The sequence below is a fragment of the Martes martes genome, assembly GCF_963455335.1.
Source record: "Martes martes genome assembly, chromosome: 9".
Taxonomy (NCBI): Eukaryota; Metazoa; Chordata; class Mammalia; order Carnivora; family Mustelidae; genus Martes; species Martes martes.
The window spans coordinates 27,980,200-28,003,277 of NC_137896.1; the positions used below are offsets into that span (position 1 = coordinate 27,980,200).

Consider the following 23,078-nt stretch of genomic DNA (forward strand, 5'->3'; position numbering starts at 1 on the left):
TGATCTCTGTCAAATAAATAAATAAAATCTTTTTTTTTTTTTTTAAGTGCTAAATTGGGCTATTTTTACCGTTGAGTTGTGAAAGGTCTTTATATGGTCTGGATATTAAACCCAAATCAGATATAGGATTTGCAAATATTGTTCTCCCATTCTGTAGGTTGCCTTTCGCATTCTTGATAATATCCTTTGATGCACAAAAGTTGTTCGTTTTGCTTGTGCTTTTGGTGTCAAATCTAAGAATCTATCACCAGACTCCAGGTCCAGATTTACCTGTTTCCTTCTAGTAGGTTCATCGTTTTAGCCTTCTATGTAGATTGTTGATCCATTTTGAGTTAATGAGTGACCTATGGAGCAAGGCAGAGGTCCAACTTCATTCTCCTGCCCTAGTTAAATCCAATTGTCCCAGCACTGTGTGATGAAGAGACTTCTTATTCCAATGAAAAGTTTTAGCACTTGTCAAAAAATAAGTTAGTCATATAAGTAAGGGTTTATTTCTGGATTCTTAATTCTATTCCATTGGTCTTTATGTCTATATCACACTGCTTTGATTACTGAAGCTTTGTACTGGGTTGTAAAATCAGAAGCGTGAAACATCCAACTTTGAACATTTTTTTAAAAGATTTTATTCATTTATTTGACAGAGATCATAAGTAGGCAGAGAGCCAGGCAGAGAGCCAGGCAGAGAGAGAGAAGGGAAGCAGGCTCCCTGCTAAGCAGAAAGCCCGATACAGGTCTCCATCCCAGGACCCTGAGATCATGAGATCGTGACCTGAGCTGAAAGCAGAGGCTTAACCCACTGAGCCACCCAGGTGCCCCGATCCACTTGTTTCTGGGGTGGGGGGGAGAAGCCATTGGAATTTACACAGAGATTGCACTCGATCTATATATACATCATCTTGGAGAGTATTGCCATTTTAACAATATTGTCTTCCAACCCATGAGCACGAGTGGTCTGTTTATTTAGGGTTGGGTCTTTTTTTTCCCAAGATGTTTTAGCTTTAATGTACATATCTTGGTTAAAACCAAGATATCCTTGGTTAAACGATTCCTAGGTATTTTATTCTTTGGAATGCTGCTGTAAATGCAATGATTTAAATCTCCTTTTCAGATTGTTGCTGGTGTAGACACACAATTGATTTCTGTGTGATCCTGGACCCTCCAACTCTGCAGACTTGATCAGCTCTAGTTTTCTCATGGGTTCTTTGGGATTTTCTCTACATGGTGAATTAGGTCGTTGTACTTTTCTAACCTCTGTATCTTTTAATTTTGTATAGTTACCAAATCGTTGTGGCTAACCTCTGGTACAAGGGTGAACAGCAGTGGTTAAAGAGGGCACCTCCATTATGTTGGCTGTGGGTTTTTCAAATAAACCCGTTTGTCACGTTTACAAAGTTCCTTTCCATTCCTAATGTGCTGTTTTTAATCATGAAGGGTGTCAGAATTTCATCAAATGTTTTCTCTGCATCTATTGAAACGATCATGTGGCTTTTTCCTTCCATTAATGTGTATTCCATTATGCTGAACCAGCTTTATACTCCTGAAGAAATTTCTAACACTTCAGTACAATACTTTTGCAAGGTTTCCTTTGCTTTTAGAATTGACTTGCCCCAGACAGTAACTTCAGAAGTGTCCACTTGATATTTCTGTACCCTTGGAAGCTTGATGTACTAAGTACTCGAGTACTGCTCGGTGACCATCTTATCCACTGAGTACAGACTTTAGGTGGAAGAAATCATGGAGATCCACAACTTGAAGGTTAGATTATATGCATGTGTGTGATGCTGGGAGAAAGTTACACCATAACTGTTCCTCTCCGAGTGCGATTGGTTTTCATTTTCAGTGTCTGCCTCCTACTTTATCATATGAAAACGAGTATCATCTGAAGTACTGCGTAAGAGGCTATCAAGATGAGTGCCTTCCAAAGAAGATTGCCAATTCACAACCATCACCAACACTGCATGAGTGTTTGCTTCAACAAACTAATCTTTGCCAGTTTGTTATGTGAAAACATCTCATAGTTCAATTTTGTGAATTCTCGGTATGAAGTTGTGCATCTCTGTGAATGTGTAGTAAAATATTTTATAAGAGAAGCAGCTGAGATTAGCACTAACTTTTCCAAGGCAACCTTTCTTAACTCTATTAAGCACCCCATTATCTAAAATTAAACAGACATGCCAGATACACTTAAATATTCTTAAGAGTTTATTATAAACTAGTTTCACAGGCCACAGGGTAGTAAAAGGACTATGTACAGCCTTATGGGAAACAGGCAGGGATCTGAGGAGGGCCAAGGTTGAGTCTAGGGCCTTGGTGGGCGCATTGCCAGGGGAGGGGGCCCTGAAAGGGAAACCAGACAATCCCGTGAGACTCTGAGAACAACGGCACAGCAAATGAACAGGTCTGTGGTAGTCGGGCCTGCGCCTCTGTGGAGCTACTTCCATGACTCTGTGGCCAAGGGTCAAAGAAGGCCTGAAGTAAAAGTAAGAAGTTTAGTCAGTGCCTGATCTGCAACTCAAATCCCTAGCCCCAGCCCCAGCCCCCACCCCCACCCGAGCCTCCCACACATACCACCCCCCAAAAGTCACCAAGTGATCAGAGGGACATAACATATATACTAACTAGGGACCTCTCTGGTAGGTATGGGTTCCTATGCTTATAAAACCCATAAACAAAAAACCCAAACTAGAGACACAGGGGTCACCCACTATGCCTTGGTGCAAAGAACACCAATCTGGGACACAGGACACTAAGCTCTTGAGGCCCGTTTCCTTATCTATAAAACGAGAGGGCTAATCTATGTCAGCATTTCTCAAACTGGATTTAAATAGATATATATAAATAAATAGTACAGCAAAGCCCAGGGCTCCCTCATAATTACTAGACATTATCAAACCCAAGAGCATAAGACAATCCTGGGACCCTTGTTGGGGACTTTCAGAATGTATTATTTCACAGTGCCCCAAGAATACTGCCTTGGACACTGAGAAGTTCCCTGGGCATAGGACCACTCTACTGCTCTGAGAGGGAAGGCTGATTTTAAGAAATGCTTTTTCCCTCTTTCCTTTGTGGACAAAGTTGCCCTCTAAGAGTTCACTTCCCTCGGTTTAAGGCCTAGAAGCCCAGAGGGTTATGGTCAAAATCAAACCTTCCCTCCAGTTCCCATCCCAACATGCTCTAAGGGAAGTCAAGTCACTGCTGCTGGCACTTACCTCGCATGCCCGGGGGAGGGGGCCGCATCCCCGGCGGCGGCATGCCCATCGGAGTTCCTCGTCCAGGCGGGATCCCCATTGGGGGACCCATGGGAGGCCTCATGCCTGGTGGTGGGCCCATCATGCCTACAAGAGAAAAGCCCCAAGGATACAGTTCAAGTGTCTATCTTGAGAAGGCAGCAGGAAACATAGCAAAGCTGTCCACCAAGTTCTGAGACAGATGGACCATTCCACCCTCCCAGTCTCTCCTAAGAAACTGGGCCTTGAGCCAGAGGTGGGGCTCCCTATGGCTCTTGTCCAGCTAGTTCCATGGTCAATCAGCCAGGCTGGATCTCAGAGTAATCCTGCTTAATTACACAAACTCCTCATCAGTTTCAGTCAACGTTATGTCTCATCATGAATCCAGCTCAGGCATCTCCCATCAGGTGGCCATGGTCTCCTTATAGGCTCCTCACCTGGAGGCGGTGCCCCCCGGCCCATAGGTGGGGGAGGACCCCCACGGCCAGGTGGGTACTGGGTCGGGGCCCCCGCAATGCTGGCGGTGGCAGCAGCTGCAGCGGCAGCCACAGTGCCTCTTCCTTGTGGGGTCATCACCTAAGAGGACACAGGAGCCAAGTAAGCACAGGACAATGCAGCATCCTACTCTTCCTCACAACTCGGAGCAGACGTCCCACCCCCTAAGCTACAACTCGTAGCATCAGGCTATCTGAAACCACCTGCCAGAGAAGACCAAGCTTGCATGCTCATTCCCATCTTCCAGGCCTGAGTTGAGGTGGCCCAGTCCAAATGAGAGACGGCCTCCGCACTGTCAGTGTTAACTGCGAACAGGATGTAAGACAGCACAGCTCCTTTGCTGTCATGGAAACATTCTGCCCCAACACCTTCTATGCATCTCTTTACTTCAACAGCAACAAAATAATTTACAATGTTAAGTTTTCCTTCTCACTTGATTCTGGGACTACATACAGAGGATAATGAAATATTAACAGCCTGATAGTCAGAAGTCGGTTGTTCTGGACTCTTCCCAAACTGTGGGCCCTCTCTCTATCCTTCATTTTAACCAGGAGAAGTTGATGCCCTTCCCCAACTCCTTACCTGTTGGGACGGCCCACCAACGCCTCGGACTGGCCCCGCAAGTCCCGCAGGAGCCTGGGGCATCGGAACACCAGCTGGGATTCCTCTGCCAGCAGCCCTGCCGATCCCTGGGCCCCCGGCAGCTCCAGCAAGTGGCACTCGGGCAATGCCAGTCTAAAATATAAAGAAATACACTAAAATGCTGGGGGCCTAGAGAATCAGAAGCACACTTTGGAATACCACTGCCAAGACAGCCCCTAAGATTTATGGGGCATCAAAAGACCCATACATGTTAACACCATTCCTCTTCCACCCAAGATAATGTGTCTGTCACTCCTACAGCAGGCTAGAACTTAAGAGGAAGTCCAGAGATTAACACCCCACAACTCAACCTATATCCACTCCTATGAAAATTAAACCAACAAAGGGACAGGGCTCCATTCAGAAGGGTATAGCAGACAAGAGCACTTGACCTGGCCTCAAAGAGAAATGAGGTCCAGTCCCAGCTCTGACTCTCACCTGGAAGGTGACAGTGGGCAAGTAATCCTACAGCTCTGGGACTGTTTCCTCATCTATAAATGATGAGGTTATGACAAAACCAGTTGTGGTCATGAAGACTTACAATGATTTATGTAAGAGCAGTGTCTTCTACTACAAACAGATCCAAGAGTTATAAATATAGACATATGCTTTAACCAAAAAAATACGGTAAATCCCTTGCAGACATTTATAACTGGAAAGGCTTCAATGTAAAAGTCCAAAAAGAAGGAAATGACTAGGATAACTACTCCATCATCACTTAAGACTATTATTTTTAACATTACTTTAAAAAAGTATACTGCAACCAGAAAAATGTTTACAATGTTAAGTGAAAAAGTAGAATAAAGTATTGCATACATACTATGCATTAAATTAAAAAAAAACATATGTGGTCAAAGTAAAAATAAGATTATTTCTCTAATGACAATGCCTTAAAACGAAAATATGAAAACCTGGTTAGATGATTTAAAGTCTGTTCTATTTCTTAAATGTGGGCTGGTGTTTATGGAACCAAGACTGCCTGGGATCAAATGCCAGCTTCACCACTTAACAGCTAGGACACTCAGGCATGTTACTAAAGCCCAGTTTTTTTAATCTATTAAGTGGGAATAATTTATCTCAATAAACTGTTTATAAGGAGTAGCTAAAATATTAAAGTGCTTGGCACACAGCAGATGCTTAATAAATGTTAATCATTATCCTCTAACTTTATAAAACATATGCCTTCTATTATTTGGATTTAGGATTTTTTTTTTTTTTTTTTAAATTTGAGAGAGTGCTCATGAGTGAGAGAGGAAGAAGAGAGAATCCTCAAACAGATTCCCCAGTAAGTGTGGAGCCCAACACAGGCTGGGATCCCAGGACCCAGAGATCATGACCTGAGACAACATCAAGAGTTGACAGCTCAACTGACTGAGCCACCCAAGCACCACCCCACAATCCAGCATTTTCAATGAATGTTCATGAGCCCTTTGGTTTCCTGATCCTTTCTTAACAGAGCTCCCCCCTCCTTTTACAAAGATTTACTCATTCTGAGATAGAGAGCAAGTGAGCACACATGAGCAGGGTGGGCATGCAGAGATGGCAGAAGGAATCTCAAACAGACTCCCTTCTGAGCGTGGAGCCTGATGTGGAGCTCAATCTCACAACCCTGAGCTCCTGACCTGAGCTGAAATCAAGAGTTGGATACTTGACCAACTGAGCCACCCAGGCACCCCTTGCAGTTAAGAGTTTTTAAAGTCCAGCTAGAATGTCATCACATTAAGAAGTGACCAGATGGCCACAGTGCCTTTTCTCCTGACTCACTATGTACATCAGCTGAGAAAAAGTTCCCCATCTCTATTTTTACTTATGGGATAACCTCTTTGAGATTCTATTATCTGTGTAAGGAAGAAAAAAATCAGAGGATGCCTGTGAGTAATGCAGTGAAATGCAGATAACCTAAGACAGAGCCTGGCTCACAGCAGGGCCGCCCCCCTTATACTGGCCCTCTTCATGGACTTACATCTTTGGGAGGAGGTCCCTCCACTGTCATTGAGACCAGGTTCTCCCCCCGAAGCAGCACCAGACCAAGGACTCGCTTCTCTTCTCTTTCTGCTTGTTTTGAGTTCTTTGGCCTGAGGATGGGTTTAGGAAAATAAACAAGCAAGCATTAGAAAAAGGGTAATGCTCCCATTCACCTGTCTAGGGGCCTCCAAGATTTGTTTTACACTGTATCTCCCAACAAATGGTACAAAAACTTTCTCTAAGCTCCTCTGGATAGCCTTCACAGGCTGAACTCATTACCCCTTAGTGGTTGTCTTCCATGCCAAGGGGATGTGCTGACCAAGAGACAGGACAAGAATTAAGAAAGCCCAGCCTTGGCTCAAATGTTATTCCATAACCATCGGGAAGGCCTTTCCTTGGTCCAGTCTTCTTCAACATTACCCTACTCCCTCCCTTCAGCTTAAGGCCTTGGCAGTGTGAGGAGGCAGCCTGAACAACTCAAATCCACCGAACCCCTCAACCCTCTTACACGCAGCATCCTTCCACCACGGCCCTCACCTCACCAGAGATATAGAAATAATGAAGGAATAACTACACAGAAATTACACCTCTGTCCTCAAAGCACGAAAACAGATGTTCCCAGTGCAATTACCAGAAAAGGAGGAACAAAACATTGAGCTGACCTTTGAACAACATGGGTTTGAACTGTGCGGGGCCACCTGCATGGGAATTTTTTCTGGTATGTACTGCAAACGTATTTTCTCTTCCTTATGATTTTAATAACTTTTCTCTATCGTACTTTATTGTAAGAATACGGTATATAATACATGTATGTCACATAAAAGACACGTTCATCTGTTTAGGTCATTGGTAAGGCCTCCGGACAACAGCAGGCTATCAGCAGTTCAGTCTGGGGGAGTCAAAAGTTATACATGGATTTTTGACTGCATGGGGCTGGTGCCCCATCCCCTGGGTTGTTCGAGGGTCAACTGTAAATGTAAACTGGGAAATAAAGTAACTGCAGCAAGACAGGGGAAGGGGAAAAAAAGTCAAAACCAATATTCTAAAAATAGAGGAAAGACAAAAGGCTCTGATTTTTAAAAACTTAAAGGTTTCCTTTTAATGGTATTTTTTTATATTAAATAAAAAGCAGTTTTCTATGGGTGGACATTTCTTCCTTTTCCCTTATCTACATTTTTTTAAATAAAAGCATTTATTGCTCTTTCATAAAAAACAAACAAAACAAAACAAAAAAACAACAAAAAAAACCACACACACACACACACACACACACACACAAACCCTTCTGGGTGTTTAAATCTTTCTCCATATACTTTTACATATTTTTAAAATATATCTCCCAATAAACATTTTTAAATTATCAGAATAGTTTCATTTAAAAAACAACAACAGGGGAGAACCATCTGGAATAGTTCTATGCTGATCAGCTGGCCCCTCTTCAATGTGTCCCTGGCACTCAGCCATCCCTACCACATCATGTCCTGTACTTGACCTCTTGCCACAAAAAGAAAAGGACAGCCCTCAAGGGAATCAGAAGGAATTCAGAGCTGCCAACAACGTAACACGGACCACTGGATGTGGCTAAAGAGCTGAATGAATATGGAAGTCACATAACTTCTTTGGGCCTCAGGATGCCTTGAATGTAATATGCACGGAGAACTATAGCCCACATTTTTAAACAAGCCAGAAGCTTAAGATCTGTGAGTCTTAAAACAAGGGAGTTATCCAGTAACGTATGGAATTGTAGAAAAGTAGAAAATATCTCCAATTGTGTCTATAAATGCCAACAAAAATCACTGGCCCCAAACCCACACGGGAAGCTGAGCACTTACCCTGAAGAGGGTCAGAGGCTTCTTAAAGCAGTTTCAGACCAGGCTGCCTTGGGAGAGCCCTTTAGGCTACAGCTTTACAAATAGGCAATGAGGCCAGAAAACCAAGCTCTCCCCCCTTACACACCTGTGGGGAGAACATGAGAGCCCTTTACCCCAGTACCCAGGGGCAAACAAAGTCAGAGAAACAAAAAGTCTAGCAGCCCTCCTGACAACTTGCACTCAGCTAGACTAGAGAGCAAGGCTTGCCGGGCTAGCAAGGAAGGAGAGTTCTTAGAGTCCACTGTCCCCACTTACATCTGCCCTCTAACACAGGGGAGCAAACCAAGGAACCAGCTAGCTACATCACCACCTGTCACCCCACCCACCCACCCAATCCACTTCCCTGGAAACTGACATCCCACCCCCACACAGCCCACTTCTCACTTTATCTTCCTGAACTCGTCACAGTCACAGAGGATCAAATTCATATGCTTGTCAAAAGCCTTGAAGGTGCCGATGAAGATGCGGCCGTCTTGCAGGATGCACCTCATCCTGTAGTCGATGTGCTGCAGCATCTTGCTGCTCTTGCCCACGGTCTGCAAGGACAAATCAGCAGGATGAGTCCAGCTCTTTCTGACCTCTGTATCACTGGTCCTTCCTGAAGACCAGCTGTGGCCTTCTCCTCCACATGGCTGTCTATCGTTCTCACTAGATTCTCAGCTCCGGCTTCTGGCCACAGCCCTTCCCCAGGAATTCTCCCACATCACCCTTTGTTCAGCCCTAACCTCTGCCCACAACTGTTATTCCCTTCCCTTAAAATTGTCTTTTTCATATTACAACTACCTGCGCCTGTGCCGTGTCAGTTTCAGGGGTGAGGGTGTAAAGTGTCTCCAAACTAATCCAATCCCCCCCATACCAGAAGAGCAATCTGCCACTGTGCAGATTATAGGTGACTAGAGCTGTGACACCCACAGCCCATTTAAAAGACCGGGTGAATGAGGAGCTGGAATGATTGGCAGTAAAGATCCAATCAACGAGGAGAATTTGTCAACACAAAGGAGCTGATCAGCTTGGAGGTAAGGAGAATGGAATCCCTAAGCCAAAACGTTAGTGTGCCTCCAAAACTACCTTTGGGTAGGGGAACTTTCTGGTGGCCAGGGCGCTCATCAGTTTGAACTCATAATGGTCTTTAAGAACATATATAACTTGGGAAACATGGGTGGCTCAGTTGGTTAAGCGGCTGCTTTCGCTTGGGTCATGATCCCAGCGTCCTGGGATCAAGTCCCATATCAGGCTCCTTGCCTGGCAGGGAGCCTGCTTCTCCCTCTGTCTCTGCCTGCCTGTGCTCCCTCTCTCTCTGACAAATAAATAAAATCTTGGGACGCCTGGGTGGCTCAGTTGGTTAATCCACTGCTTTCAGCTCAGGTCATGATCCTAGAGTCCTGGGATCAAGTCCCACCTAGGGCTCCCTGCTCGGCCGGGAGCCTGCTTCTCCCTCTGCCTGCCTCTCCCCCTGCATGTGCTCCCTCTCCATCTCTCTCTCTCTCTCTGACAAATAAATAAATAAATAAATAAAATCTTAAAGAAATAAAATAAAAATAAAAAATAATAAAATCTTAAAGAAAAAAAAAGAACATAAATAACTTGTTATCTACTTCTTCATCAATCCAACAACTTTTTCCAATTTGTAGCCTGGCTTCCAATGGAGCTTTGCTAAAAGGGAGACTAAACAGATCTCACAACGCAAGTTGTCAGGCACCTTTGGCCGTTACATCTCTCTAGAAATAAACAACCTGACATGTGACTTGTCCATCAGCCTCCAGTCAGTATGATGGGTGTGTGCTGGTGATGACCCATCCAAGCGCCTTCTCTGTGCCAGGCACTGGGCTTGCTGTTCATCTCTGTGGGCTTGGACAAGAACAGGTTTTTGAATCTACCAATGTGTGGATCAGAACCTTGACTGACACCCTGGAGACGCAGGGTATGTGGTTCACTCTCCCTCAAATGACCACATTAACTGGCTTGTAATCACACAGCTTCTGGCCACACAGATGTGAACCTTTATGGCAACATTTACTGATCTGTCCACCTTGTAATAGCTAAGTTTTCCTGGGTGCTCCCTGTGTACCAGGCACTGTGACAAGCACTAGAGATCTCATTTAATTCTAGAAATCAGGCTAATTATTATTCCTATTTTACAAATGCAGCCGCTGAGGCCAGGAGAGGTTAAGTAGCTGGCCCTGTCTCACAGCCAGGAAGCTGGGTTGGAACCTGGACAGACTGAATCCAGCCAGCACATACTCTTCCAACCAATCCCACAAACAATTCCCTGCTTTCAGTTCACCCAACACTACAGAACAGAGTGCTCTTTCTAAACATAACTAAGTTCATGTCATGTTGCTGGCTCGATCCTTCAATGGCACGCCTCATCACCAACAGGATATGGTGGCATGTAAAGCCTTTCGAAACCAGGTTCCTGCCAATTCCTCCCATCTCTCCTTCCACCCCTTCGTCCATTCCTTCCCCCTCCAGGAACTTTCAACAGTGCTACTCTTCATGCCTTGTTCTTGTAGTCCTTCCCATCTGTCACATTCCCTTCCATCTTCCCTGGAAAGACACCTCTAACAATATTTTAGGACTCTGCTCAGGAATCATCTACCCCAGAGAGCGTTCCTGTCCCGCCCCTCCCTCACCGTTACTTTTACGTAACGCTTAATTACCACTCTGGATTACAGTATCTGTGTCCCCCACCAGAAAGTGAACTGGGTGAAGGAAGGAAGCATTTCATTACATAGCCCCAGTGCCTGAAAAGTCAGACAAACTCATACACAAAGGCACGTTCAACAAATGAGTTGCACTCTTCCTCCAAACATGCTCGTTCCCCCTCCCATTCCCTCTTCCCGTCTACTGGACCCAAGCACTCTCCCTGGTTTCAGCCACAAGTCCTCCCACCTCTTTCGGCAACAGCTCCTCAGACCCTCACCCCGTTTCACAAGTCCTCCTGAGGCTCTAATGCCTGCTCCGAACCCCAAACACGTATTTATTCTGCAGAAGTTTACTTAGTGCCCGTAGGATCCCAAGCACTGGGGCTAGAGAGGCATGAAGCGCCGCGGTTCTATCCTCGCCACCACCGAGCGACCCCGGCCTCCGTCCCTCGGTTCCAGCCTTCCGCTCCCGGACCCCGCCGAATGGCCGAGGTACGGGTCTCCCTTGCCCAGACGGGGCGGCCGCAGCCCGGGCCTTCGCCGCCATGAGCGGCCAACCCACGACCTACTCCCCCTCCCCCCGCGCCAACTCCCGATCAGTCGCGGTCCGCTCTCCACGACAGACTCGGAAGTTCCCGCGCCGCCAGCCTGTGCCTCCTCACCATGGTGGCGGTTCTGATGGCTCCGATTCCCGCCGGATTCCCTTCGGTCGAGGCCTAGACGCCCTCCAGTACTCCGCTTCCCGCCGCCGCCACCGGAAGTGCGGCCGTGGATAAAATGGGGTCGGGTAAAAGCTACTTCCGGGCCGGCGTCGGCTCTTGAGTTCCGGCCAAAACGCGGAGCTGTGAGCCTAAAAGCCCGCGGGGTCTTTGGGGGCGGGGCTAACGTCAAACTGAATTTTCCGGAGATATTCGGTCACCTTCCTAGTTCCAGTTCGTCCCCGTCCCCAACCCGGGCCCATTACCTCTAGGTCATCATCTCCCGCCACTCTCCCCCGCCTCTCCTGCAGCCACTGTCCTTGCTTTACCGCGAACTAGCTTGTCGTGCTCCTGCCTTACCACCTTTGCATTTGCTGTTGCCTCTGCCTGGAATGCTAATCGTCTAGCTATGTGCACGACTCGTGCCCTCACTTCCCGCAGGATTTAAGCTCAAACATTTTCCTACCGAGGACTTTGCTGGCCATCCTGATTAAAACTGCAACCTTCCCACCCATCCCCACCTTATCTTTCTCCCTAACATTGATCCTTAATACACTGTATATTTCTATTATTTTATTACTCCTCCCATTAGAATGGAAATTCTGAGGGTGTTAATTTTCCTTTGTGTATTTTTCGTTACAGCAATGCCTGGAACACTGCTTAGCAAAACGTGGTTGAATGAATGAATGAGTCAATCAACCAATTCCCTCCAATCCTGGGAATTGTGACTACTACCTAGATGCTCAGCAATTTCAAATTCATTCCTCTAACGCTGGGCTCCTCATTTATCTCGTGGCCTTTTATCTCCAGCCGCCTGCTGGAGCTGGAGGTCTAATAAATTTAACATGATGAAAATTGAATTCCTGATTGTATTCACTCTTCTTCCCAAACCCACTTCTTACCAGCGTTCCCCGACTAGGGAGTTTCTCAGGTTAAAAAAGCAAAAAAAGCAAAATGACAAACTTGGAAGCATCCTCGATTCCTCTCTTCCTCTCCCATCTCATAATTCATCCATCAGCAAGTCCTGTGGACCTCACCTACAAAATGTCTTGAATCTGACCGCTGTCCCCTGCTCCACTACTACCATGCTCTCCTACCACCATCAGCTTGTCGATTTCCACAAACAAGAAAAAGGGGGTCATGAATTCATCTGGCCTTTGTTTGGTAAAGTGTTCCTGAGGTTCAGTCTAGATCAGGGCCTGGGAAACTTTTCCTGTTAAGGGTCAGCTCAGATAGCACTTTAGGGTTTATGGGTCACATGGTCTCTGTTGCAATGACTCAATTCAACCATAACAGGATGAAAGCAGCTCAAGAGAACATAACAAATATATGGCTGTTACAATAAAACTTTACAGATGCTATTCTTTTTTTTTATTCTTTTTCAACCATTTAAAATATAAAAATCATTCCTACTCCACAGGTCTTACCAAAACAGGTGTCAGGCCAACTTTGGTCTTCAGGCCTGTAGTTGGCCATCCCAGGGTCCAAACCATTGTATTTCTGTGTCTGAGTTCAAGGCCATAGCCCCAGCTAGTATTATTAATAACTTTGACTTGCACTGTTTCTTTGGCTTGTCACTGGAGTCACTGAATAAATGCAGGTACAGAGTTCATGTCTTTGCCCTCATACAGAAGTTATATACATGCACATTCACTTCTTTATCAATCTGGGTCCAATGAGGAGACAGAAACCACACAGTGATTTCAATGGGAAACTTAGCATGAAGAATGAGTATGCAATGGTAGGAGAGTAACTGTAAATATTGAAAGAAAACCATCAGCAGGGGGAGAGTACTCAGAAGGGTAAACGTGGAAGGAAGGCTGCCTCCCTAAGGCTGGGGTTCAGCCTTCATGAGAGAAGATGTGGTTCCAGTCCACGGGATGGTGAAGTTGCAGGGGGAGTCCTTTGCATAGGCCAGAGCCAATCTATAGTCATCAGGCACACCAAAGCTAGGAGGCAGAGTCACAGAGGGAGTGGGATGTGCACAGGGAGCCAGGGTGATGTTGACACAAAGCACATACTGCATAGTATCTCCATCCAAAGGGCTGCAGCAAACAGACCTCTGGGGCACAATGAGTGGAGACTGATGAGCTGGTGAGAAGAGCTCAAGGCACTGCCCTAAGTGCCCTTGGAAATGGACACTGGAGTGCTGCCGGAATATGGTGCTCAGTGCACAGTTTGAGATAGGGCAGCTAAGAGTGGCCATTGCGGCCCCAGTGGCCCATACACAAAAAAACTAAGGAGAAGGTCTGGGGAGCAGCAACCAGCAACCAGGTACCCAAGATCAAGGTCAAGTGATCTGCCTGCCAGCCAGCCTCCTGGGGCCCTAGGGTGTGTGTCCATGGGACTGAATGGAGGGAACAGAAGTGACCTGGGCTGAGACTTTGGGCTTCCCACTAAGCCACCACTGCCTGAGTGGAGAGCCAGAGAAAACATGGTGGCCAGTCGGTTGGAGAAAGCTGTGTCCTGCAGGCACTTAGCATGGGAGAAAACTGCACTGGCGGAGGAGCTTTCTAGTTCTCAGAGGAAGCAGGAAGTTGGAAAAAAAGCTGATGAGTAGCAGCAGCAAGGGTTTTATGACGTCATCTCTACCTCGGAGCCTGGTGAGCAGGGTGGCTGGAACTGCCCCGGTGATCTACATTAGCAGGGCAAAGCCTGTCCCCGTGTATAACCTGACTTTGCAAGATCTTCTGATCCTTGGCTGTTGCCCCAACATTCAGACAGAGAGGGAATGCTCTTAACCTTTAGAACACTGGTGGATGGAACTCTAGGAATCTAGGGTTTTTTTTCCAGGACTCCATAACGTCATATTGCAACCTGTCCCAAACTTCTCTTTAAGATTAAGTGCATGCTTGGCTAGTCTTCAAAACAATTTCTAGATTAAAATTAATGAATAGGGTACAGGGCTAGACAAAAATCATCTCTATATAAGGAGAACATGGATTTTTATCCTTTATTCATATTAGGAAAAAATAAAAATAGTGTAGCATGGTATTATATTACATTTCCATTAGGAAAAGGATTATGCAAGGAATCTCACTGCTGACGAACAAGGGCGGGTATATGGCTAGGTTGTCTTGGACCAGGGAGCAGAGGGCTGATGGAGGGGGTCACTAGGAGGACTGGACCCGAGGAACGGAGGGCTGAGAGGACATGGTATCGGAGCTGTGTTTAGGGGTCTTTAGACCTATGAACTGACATGGGGGACAGCTAAGAAGCCCAAAGCCGTGATTTGTGGCTGGAGAACAGTTTGGGCATGGTTAAGCCGCAGAGGCAGTGTGGCTAAAGGGTCCCTGGAATTGGAGAACGTGAACAGACCATGGAGGAACAGTAGTGCTTCCAAGGGGTAGAGAGGAATTCAGCAGAGACCTGAAGAGAGATTGGAAAGAAGGAAGGAAGGAAACCCTGGGAAAGGAGCTTTCCCCGAAGCCAAAGGGAGATCAATTAGGAGAGGCGGCAGCCCTCCAGTGCTCGGGGACCTGGGAAGCCCTTCCCTTCAGCTGACATGTCTTCAGAACCTGGGTCATCCTCCCCACATAGAGGTTCAGCTTCCTTTCCAGACAGGTACGCAGCCTGCGCTTATCAAAAAAGGTTTTACGGGGTGCCTGGGTGACTCAGTCATTAAGCATCTGCCTTTGGCTCAGGTCATGATCCCAGGGTCCTGGGATCGAGGCCCGCAGCAGGCTCTATGCTCAGCAGGAAGCCTGCTTCTCCCTCTCCCGCTCCCCCTGCTCATGTTCCCTCTCTTGCCGTGTCTGTCTCTGTCAAATAAATAAAATCTTTAAAAAAAATTTTTTTACAAGAACTAAAGAAAAAGAGAAACTGGGAAAGAATTGGTGTATGAAAATAAAACAACTAGAGCATTCCTGGATGACTTAACTAAAGCCTTCTCCATTTTTACTCCATCTGGTTACAAAAAGGGGAAAACCAGGGTCTCTGTAGTTGAGTCACCTTCCCTGCCGTCAAGACTTCTGAAGGCCCCTCAGAGGTGAATGAGGCAGAGTGGTCTGTGCCAGCAAGTCTCTGTCCCCTGAAGTCTGTCAAGAAGACGGCAGGATAAAGCTGCAGCCACGAGCCCTCCTGAGTGTGTCCTCTGGTGCCAGATGAGGCTTCATGTCCCACTAAAGCCTCCATTCCTGCTGGACACTGAGACGTGTTTTCCCATCCTTCCTGCACATGTGGAGCTTCCATTCTGTATACTCTGGGGTTTGTTGAGGGGTGACTTATGGCTAAAAGCCTGCTCCCAGCCCCTGCACATGTAAGTTGTCTCAGAGTAGATTCCCCGGAGACAATGAAATGGAGACTTGACTGGTCTATCGGGGAGTGAGGGTGGGACCTGGCTGAGGAAGCAGCTGCCTTGCAACCCATTTGCAACCAAGAAGTCATTCAGTCTGATGGGGACCTCTGGAATTGGGACAACCCTCTGGAGTTGTCCCAGCTGAGTCAAATGTTTCTCCCCAGATCAATGGGTCACTGGCCAGGAGCTATTTGTTGGGAAGGGTCAGTTCCCCGTGGCTGCAAGTCCTAGTGAGGAAGGCGTCTGTGAGGCCACCAGTAGCAGTCATCTGGAGCGGCTGGGGTGCCAGCCCTGAAGGGGTTCTGTGGGCAGAGCTCCCCGGTGTGTCCACATCGGGATTATCCTTATGGTGTGTAAAGAAGGCAGGCTGAGTGCAAGAGTCTCGCCCACACTCCCGGCAAGCAGGCAGCTCCTCCCTGAGGGTGCACCTCGGGCCTGCCTGCCTGTTTCTCTGCTCCCTGAGATCTACCAGTTTCCTCTGAACCCAAGACACATCTCCCAAGTCTGCCACGGGGATCGCCCCACCCACAGTCCCTGCCTCACACACAGCACTTCCTACCTAAGTGCATCCTTTTTGTGCAGTGAGAGTTGCACTTCTGGCTACCAAGTCACCACGTTCCGCATAGACGAGGCTCCTCTCCTAAAGGTGCCTTGAAGCCTGATGAGGCCCAACACGTCTCTGAAGGTCTACTCATGCTCCACGCATGGATAGGGATCCTCCCCATCTGGATCTCTGGTGCACGACGAGGCCTGGCTGACTGCTCAAGTCCTGCCTAGGATCCCAGCACACCAGAGGCTTCTCACCTCACTGTATCCTCTGGTGTCTGAGAAGATTAGTCCTAGGGCTAAAGCCTTGCCCACACTCCCTGAAAACATAATACTTCTCCCAGAGTGTGTCCTCTAATGAACGAGAAGTGGTTTCTGGCTTAAGGCTTGGCCACACTCACCGCACAAGGAAGGCTTCTCCCCTGAGTGTGTCCTGTCGTGTATGCTGAAGGCTGACTTACCCCAAAAGCCCACAAACATAAGGCTTCTCGTCTGAGTGTGTCCTCTGGTGTTTTCTGAGGGCTGACTTATCACCAAAGGCTCATCCACACTCCGGGCACACATAGGGTTTCTCCCCTGAGTGTGTCCTCTGGTGTCTGATAAAGTATGACTTCTCCCTGAAGCTTCGCCCACACTCACTGCAGACATAAGGCTTCTCCACAGAGTGAGTCCACTGACGTCGAATTAGGACTGCCTTATTTCTAAAGCTCTGCCCACGCTCCCCGCACACACAAGGCTTCTCTTCTGAATGTGTTCTCAGGTGTCTGTTGAGGTTGGACTTGTGGTTAAAGCCTCGGCCGCACTCCTTGCACACATATGGCTTTTCCCCTGAGTGTGTCCTCTAATGATTAATGAGGATCGACATCTGGCTGAAGCCTCAGCCACACTCACCGCACCCATAAGGCTTCTCCTTTGAGTGTGTCCACTGGTGTCTGATGAGGGTTGACTCCACTTTAAAGCCTCGCCCGCACTCCCTACAAACATAGGGTTTCTCCCGCAAGTGGGTCATCTGCTTTGTAATGAAGTCTGATTTCAGGCTACCATCTGGTTCATATTCTGTATCACTGAGTGCCCCGGGTCTTGAGACTTCTCTCCCTCCCCTCTCTGTCTGCACAGGGTTTAGCCTTTGGGCTGAGGTGGGCTCTGTCTCTACCACCATGGGGCCTTCTCTAGTTCTTGCTGACTGTGCTCGGGTTAGGCTGGGGAATGCGCCTGAGGTCTCTGTCTCCTCTGCTCCCACACATAGGGGCTGGGAACCACTTTCGCTCTGGTGACCTTCTGTGTTTCCAAACCAGCAGCTCTGAGCAGGATACTGCCACTCCCGATGCCTGGGGCCAGAATCCCCTGGATGGAAGTGATTCTCTATACATAAGCCCAAGAAGCACTGAAGCACAATATGAAGCACATATTGGCTAAGGACTTGCTGACCGAAGAAGGCCAGAAGGCAGGAGGCACAGGGACAGATTTCTGGCTTTGGTTCTGCTGGAGAGAGAGAGTTTTCAGTTAGAGAAGCCCTATGTGGGGCCAATGGGCAGCTCTGCCTTGTCCTAAGACAGAGTGTCTTCATGCCACATCTATAACTAACAATACATGTACAACACAATTTGTTCCTCACCAATAATTCCTTTACATTCATTTCTGCACATTCCATCTTCTGCAACCCACAAAATCCGTAACAAAACCATCTTCTGCATGGGAGACAGGAAGCTTTCGAGTAAGCACGGTGTGCTGTAAACAGCTTCACTGATCTTAGTCTTCCCTTTCTCCTAAACAACTGAAGCCACTGACTGTCACAGCCATACATACTGTCCACAGCTCAGTTCTACTTGGACGGTACAGTCTCTGTGACCTTCCTGTCTTTTCTTAGTACAAAACAAGGCAGATAGACGTAAAAAGTCACTTGGCCTGGAGGGCTTTCAAACATAGGAAACAGTATATGGATCAGTGGTTTAAAAGACTGTATGTGAAATAAAACTGAATGTCAGGTTTCCCATCTACATACAAACTCTTATTAGAAATATCTAAGTGAGGGAAAGGGTTGGGAGGGATAGGGTGGCTGGGTGATGGACATTGGGGAGGGTATGTACTATGGTGAGTGCTGTGAATTATGTAAGACTGATGATTCACAGATTTGTACCCCTGAGGCAAATAATACATTATACGTTAATTTAAAAAATTAATTAAAATTTTAAAAATTAAAAAATAAAGAAATATCTAAGTGCTAGGTTCTCTGTTAAGTACTGTGGATTCAGCAGTAGACAAGAAAAACACGGTCCATGATTTCAGGATTCCAGCCCCTTGTGTCCAAACCAATCCCATCACGAGGACATCAGACTTGGCTATGGGATTTGCTTTGGCTAATAATTACTGAAAAGCTTGTGCCGCTTTCAAACAAGTTTGTTTTTCTTTTTATTTATTTCACAGACAGAGATCACAAGTAGGCAGAGAGGCAGGCAGAGAGAGAGGGGAAAGCAGGCTCCCCACCGAGCACAGAGCTCGATGCGGGGCTCGATCCCAGGACCCTGGGATCATGACCCGAGCCGAAGGCAGAGGCTTTAACCCACTGAGCCACCCAGGCGCCCCTCAAACAAGTTTTAAGAGGTACCATGTGGGCACCTGCGTGGCCCAGCCAGTTACGCATCTGACTTTTCAGTTCAGGTCCTGATTTCGGGGGTCCTGGGATTGAGCCCCGAGTTGGGCTCCTCACTCAGCAGGAAGTCTGCTTCTCCTTCTCCCTCTGCCCCCTGCCCACCTTGTGCTCTCTCACAAATAAATAAAATCTTTAAAAAAAAAAAAAAAGAAAGAAAAAGAAAGAAAGAAAGAAAGAAAGAAAGAAAGAAAGAAAGAAAGAAAGAAAGAAAGAAAAAGAGGCACCATGTGGTCCTATCATTGCTGTTTGCCCCCTTGTTTAAGAACCCCATGACTCAGATGAGCCTGTTCCTTTTGTCTGAATTCCAGAACCGACAGAGCTGAACCACACCTAAACTTAGACAACAGTTGGTATAAGAACATTTGCTATGACAAGCCACCAAAGTTTGAGATGGTTTGTTACCACAGAATTACTTAGTCTAAGCTAACTCAAAAACTCCCCCTAGGGGATGCCAGGGTGGCTCAGTCAGTCATTAAGCGTCTGCCTTTCCCTGGTGTGGGTGGGGGTGGGGGTCATGATCCTGGGGTCCTGGGATGGAGCCCCACAGTGGGTTCCCCCCTCCCCGGCTCAGCAGGAAGCCTGCCTCCCCCTCTCCTACCGCCCCTGCAGTTCCCTCTCTCACTGCTGCTTCTCTGTCAAATAAATAAATAAAATCTTTAAAAAAAAAAAAAAAAAAGCCCTAGGAAAGCTTTAAAGATTATTTCAGTGGAAATTGGCCCACTTATGTCTAGCAGTACCCATGAAGAAGAGACATCATAACATGAATAAGTGAAGAATGAGAGAAAAAGAAAAAGGCTGATTTTGGAAGAAAAACACTATGATCTCAACTTTTGGCAAGTCCAGGAATAAATTTGTGCTGTCTTTTAAAAAAAAAATTTTTTTTAAGATTTTATTTATTTATTTGACAGACAGAGATCACAAGTAGGCGGAGAGGCATGAGGGGTAGGGGTGGAGGAGTCTCCCCGAGTCCAATGCAGGGCTCGATCCCAGGACCCTGGGATCATGACCCGAGCTGAAGGCAGAGGCTTTAACCCACCGAGCCACCCAGGTGCCCCAATTTGTGCTGTCTTAACCTAATAGAAATATAAGCTAACTTGTGCTGTGTAATATAATAGAAATATAAAGATAAAGCAGAGGTGACAGAAAAAATGGGTTTATCATGTGATGGGCAAAATCATTAAAGTTCACAAACTGTTTAAGGGTGTGAATATAGACACAGAAAAAAAAAAAGACATATGTGACACTAAATGAGCCCACAAAAAGAGAAAGAAATAAGAGAAAAGCTCAGAAGAGCCCAGGCTGGAGAACTGTAGAATATTATGTGTTGAGCAAAATAAAGGAATCAAGGCTTTCAGTATTGAGAATAATCTAAACCAGGTCATTTCAACATTTTCCTCTGAACCCATAAAATGCATTAACATAGAGGAAGAGAATATTAGGGCAAGAGGAAAGGAAAAATAAAAATAAAGTCTAGTCAGGCTGACTAGCTAAGGCCAAATCGAAACACACAGAACCAGACTGAAATGGACGAAGCCATCCTTAGTTAGACAGAACTCAAAATAGATGGAATCAGATCAGAACACATGGGACAAGATGGAAATGGAACAACAAAAATGTGATTAATTCATATCGGGGAAATAGCTATGCCATTTGAAGGAAACGGCTGAAGAAACTTCTGCCTGAACTGGTTTATGTCTCCAAAAATGTGACTCTTCTCTCCATGATTTATCTAGAAATTTAGGAATATCCAATATGGCACGCTCTAATACGGTAGCCACTAATCACAAGAGTTTAGTTGAAAGGTGCGCTAGTCTGAATGAAGACATGCTCTCAGAGCACATTGAGATCATAGTGTTTTTCTTCCAAAATCAGCCTTTCTTCCTCTCATTCTTCACATATTCAGTGTAAAATACACACCAGATTTTCAAGACTTAGTACCAAAAAAATCAAATTAACTTTTCTATATTGATTACATGTTGAAATGATAAGATTTTTTGACATACTGTGTTAAAGAAAATGTTATTAAAATTAATTTCATCCATTTATTTTTACTTTGTAGCATGCAGTTACTAGGACATTTAAAATTCCCACCTGGCTCATAGGATATTCCTAGTGGACAGCGCTGACCTAGAACAAGGGGGCCCTCTGTTTCTGTCCACAACCTCAGAATGGTTTTTTAATTTTTAAATAGTTGGGGAAAAGTCAAAAGAATAACGATGGTGGAATTCAAAATTCAGGGTCCACAAATCAAGTCTTATTGGAACACAGCCTCACTCATTCATTTACATGTTGTCTGTGGCAATTTAGCACTCCAAGGGCCCACCCCAGAGCAGTTAGAGACCATATAGCACACAAAACCTAAAATGGTTACTATGTGGCCCTTCAGAGAAAACACTGGCCAACTCCTGATCCAGAGTAACATCCCAATTGAAAGTGTTTACCAATCTAGGTTTAAACAACCAATGTAAGCTTTTAAGTAAATGAAAAACAACAACAACAAAAAATGACTTATGAAACCCAAAAGCCATACAGGTTCTGATATGTAGTTATACCTTCTGCGCCAAAAGGCATTGTCTCCCTCCTCTCCCCCTTGCCAAATGTGCCCCCGAGCCTCACTGGCCACCTTGCAGTTCCTTATGCCTCACAGGCACATCCCTTCCAGAAGGTCTTAGCACCAACAAGTCCCTGCACCTGCAATCCTCTTTCCCCACATACCCAGAGTTCCGACTCCCTTACCACATTCTACCTTTGGTCACATGGTCCTTCCTCGTTGATTTCAAACCCCCAATTGCAAAACTCAGCCAGCCACCCACTCACACTCAACACTCCTTCATCCTGCTCTATTTTATTATGATCTTATACACTGTGGAGTTTATCACCTTCTAACATACCATGTTATGATATCCCTGCATGTGAAGCTTTTGGTTTGTTGTCTGTCACCACCTCCTAGAAAGTAAGCCCCCATGCACAGGGATGCCTATTTCCTTACTAATGTGTGCTAAGCATCTAGCACACTTTCTGGCACATAGCGGGGGGCCAATAAGTCTCTACTGAATGAATGAAGGAAAGGACACACCCTCACCCAATGAGAGCAGGCTCTCGTAATTCTCCAGCATCACTTCTTTGTAGACGCTCCTCTGCTCAGAGCTCAGCCTCTTCCATTCCGCATCCGTGAAGACCACAGCCACATCCCCGAATGTAACCAGTACCTATAAAAACAAGCGGTAAGTTAATGCACAGCAAAGCCACTGTTCACATTCCCAGTGTGAGGAGCGTTTCCGCCCTGGAGAGCCTGGACGTGTGAGAAGTTGAGCTCGTTCTCTTCAGAGTACACAGTTCTCTATGTCAGGTTCCTCTGGCCCCTCTACCCCCAGGTTTTGTGTTAAAATCTGAGGGGCGCACAGCTGATGCATAAAACCCATTCCTGGGGGGCACCTGGGTGGCTCAGTGGGTTAAGCCTCTGCCTTCGGCTCAGGTCATGATCTCGGGGTCCTGGGATCAAGCCCCGCATTGGGCTCTCTGCTCAGCAGGGAGCCTTCTTCCCCCTCTCTCTGCCTGCCTCTCTACCTACTTGTGATCTCTCTCTCTGTGTCAAATAAATAAAATCTTTAAAAAAAGGACGCCTGGGTGGCTCAGTTGGTTAAGTGGCTGCCTTCGGCTCAGGTCATGATCCCAGGGTCCTGGGATCGAGTCCCACATCGGGCTCCTTGCTCAGCAGGGAGCCTGCTTCTCCCTCTGCCTCTGCCTGCCTCTCTGTCTGCCTGCGTTCACTCTCTCTGACAAATAAATAAATAAAATCTTTAAAAAAAAAATCTTTAAAAAAAAAAACAAAAACCATTCCTGGCCCTCAGACACTTGGGATTTCACTGGAGAAATGATCTGCGACTCCATCAGCAGACCTCAAGCAATGTTCAGGAAAGTGACCTTGAGGATGCGTTCTGGAGGAATTCTGAGACGGAAGCACAGAGGAGGGGCTAGAGAAAGGAGAGAAGCACATGTACACGGGGCTTGTGCTGGGCATCAGAGGCTGGTGGAGATTCAG

General features: G+C 46.4%; 1 protein-coding gene across 1 annotated transcript; it reads right to left on the reverse strand.

Annotated features, from left to right (window-relative positions):
• Window positions 1–2,180: 2,180 nt before the first annotated feature.
• Window positions 2,181–11,641, reverse strand: SNRPB (small nuclear ribonucleoprotein polypeptides B and B1). Its single transcript, XM_080814490.1, has 7 exons — window positions 11,508–11,641; window positions 8,585–8,736; window positions 6,328–6,439; window positions 4,305–4,457; window positions 3,665–3,803; window positions 3,210–3,335; window positions 2,181–2,469 (listed from the first exon to the last, which is right to left on the reverse strand). The coding sequence occupies exons 1-7, from the start codon at window positions 11,508–11,510 to the stop codon at window positions 2,459–2,461; spliced, it is 696 nt and encodes a 231-aa protein (XP_080670616.1). The 5' UTR covers window positions 11,511–11,641; the 3' UTR covers window positions 2,181–2,458.
• Window positions 11,642–23,078: the final 11,437 nt, after the last annotated feature.

Coding starts and splice junctions, on each gene's coding strand:
- SNRPB (XM_080814490.1), bottom strand. Junction 3,804..4,304: donor TTGGTGGGCCGTCCCAACAG/GTAAGGAGTTGG, acceptor GTGTCCTCTTAG/GTGATGACCCCACAAGGAAG. Junction 3,336..3,664: donor CCGGGGGGCACCGCCTCCAG/GTGAGGAGCCTA, acceptor TTTCTCTTGTAG/GCATGATGGGCCCACCACCA.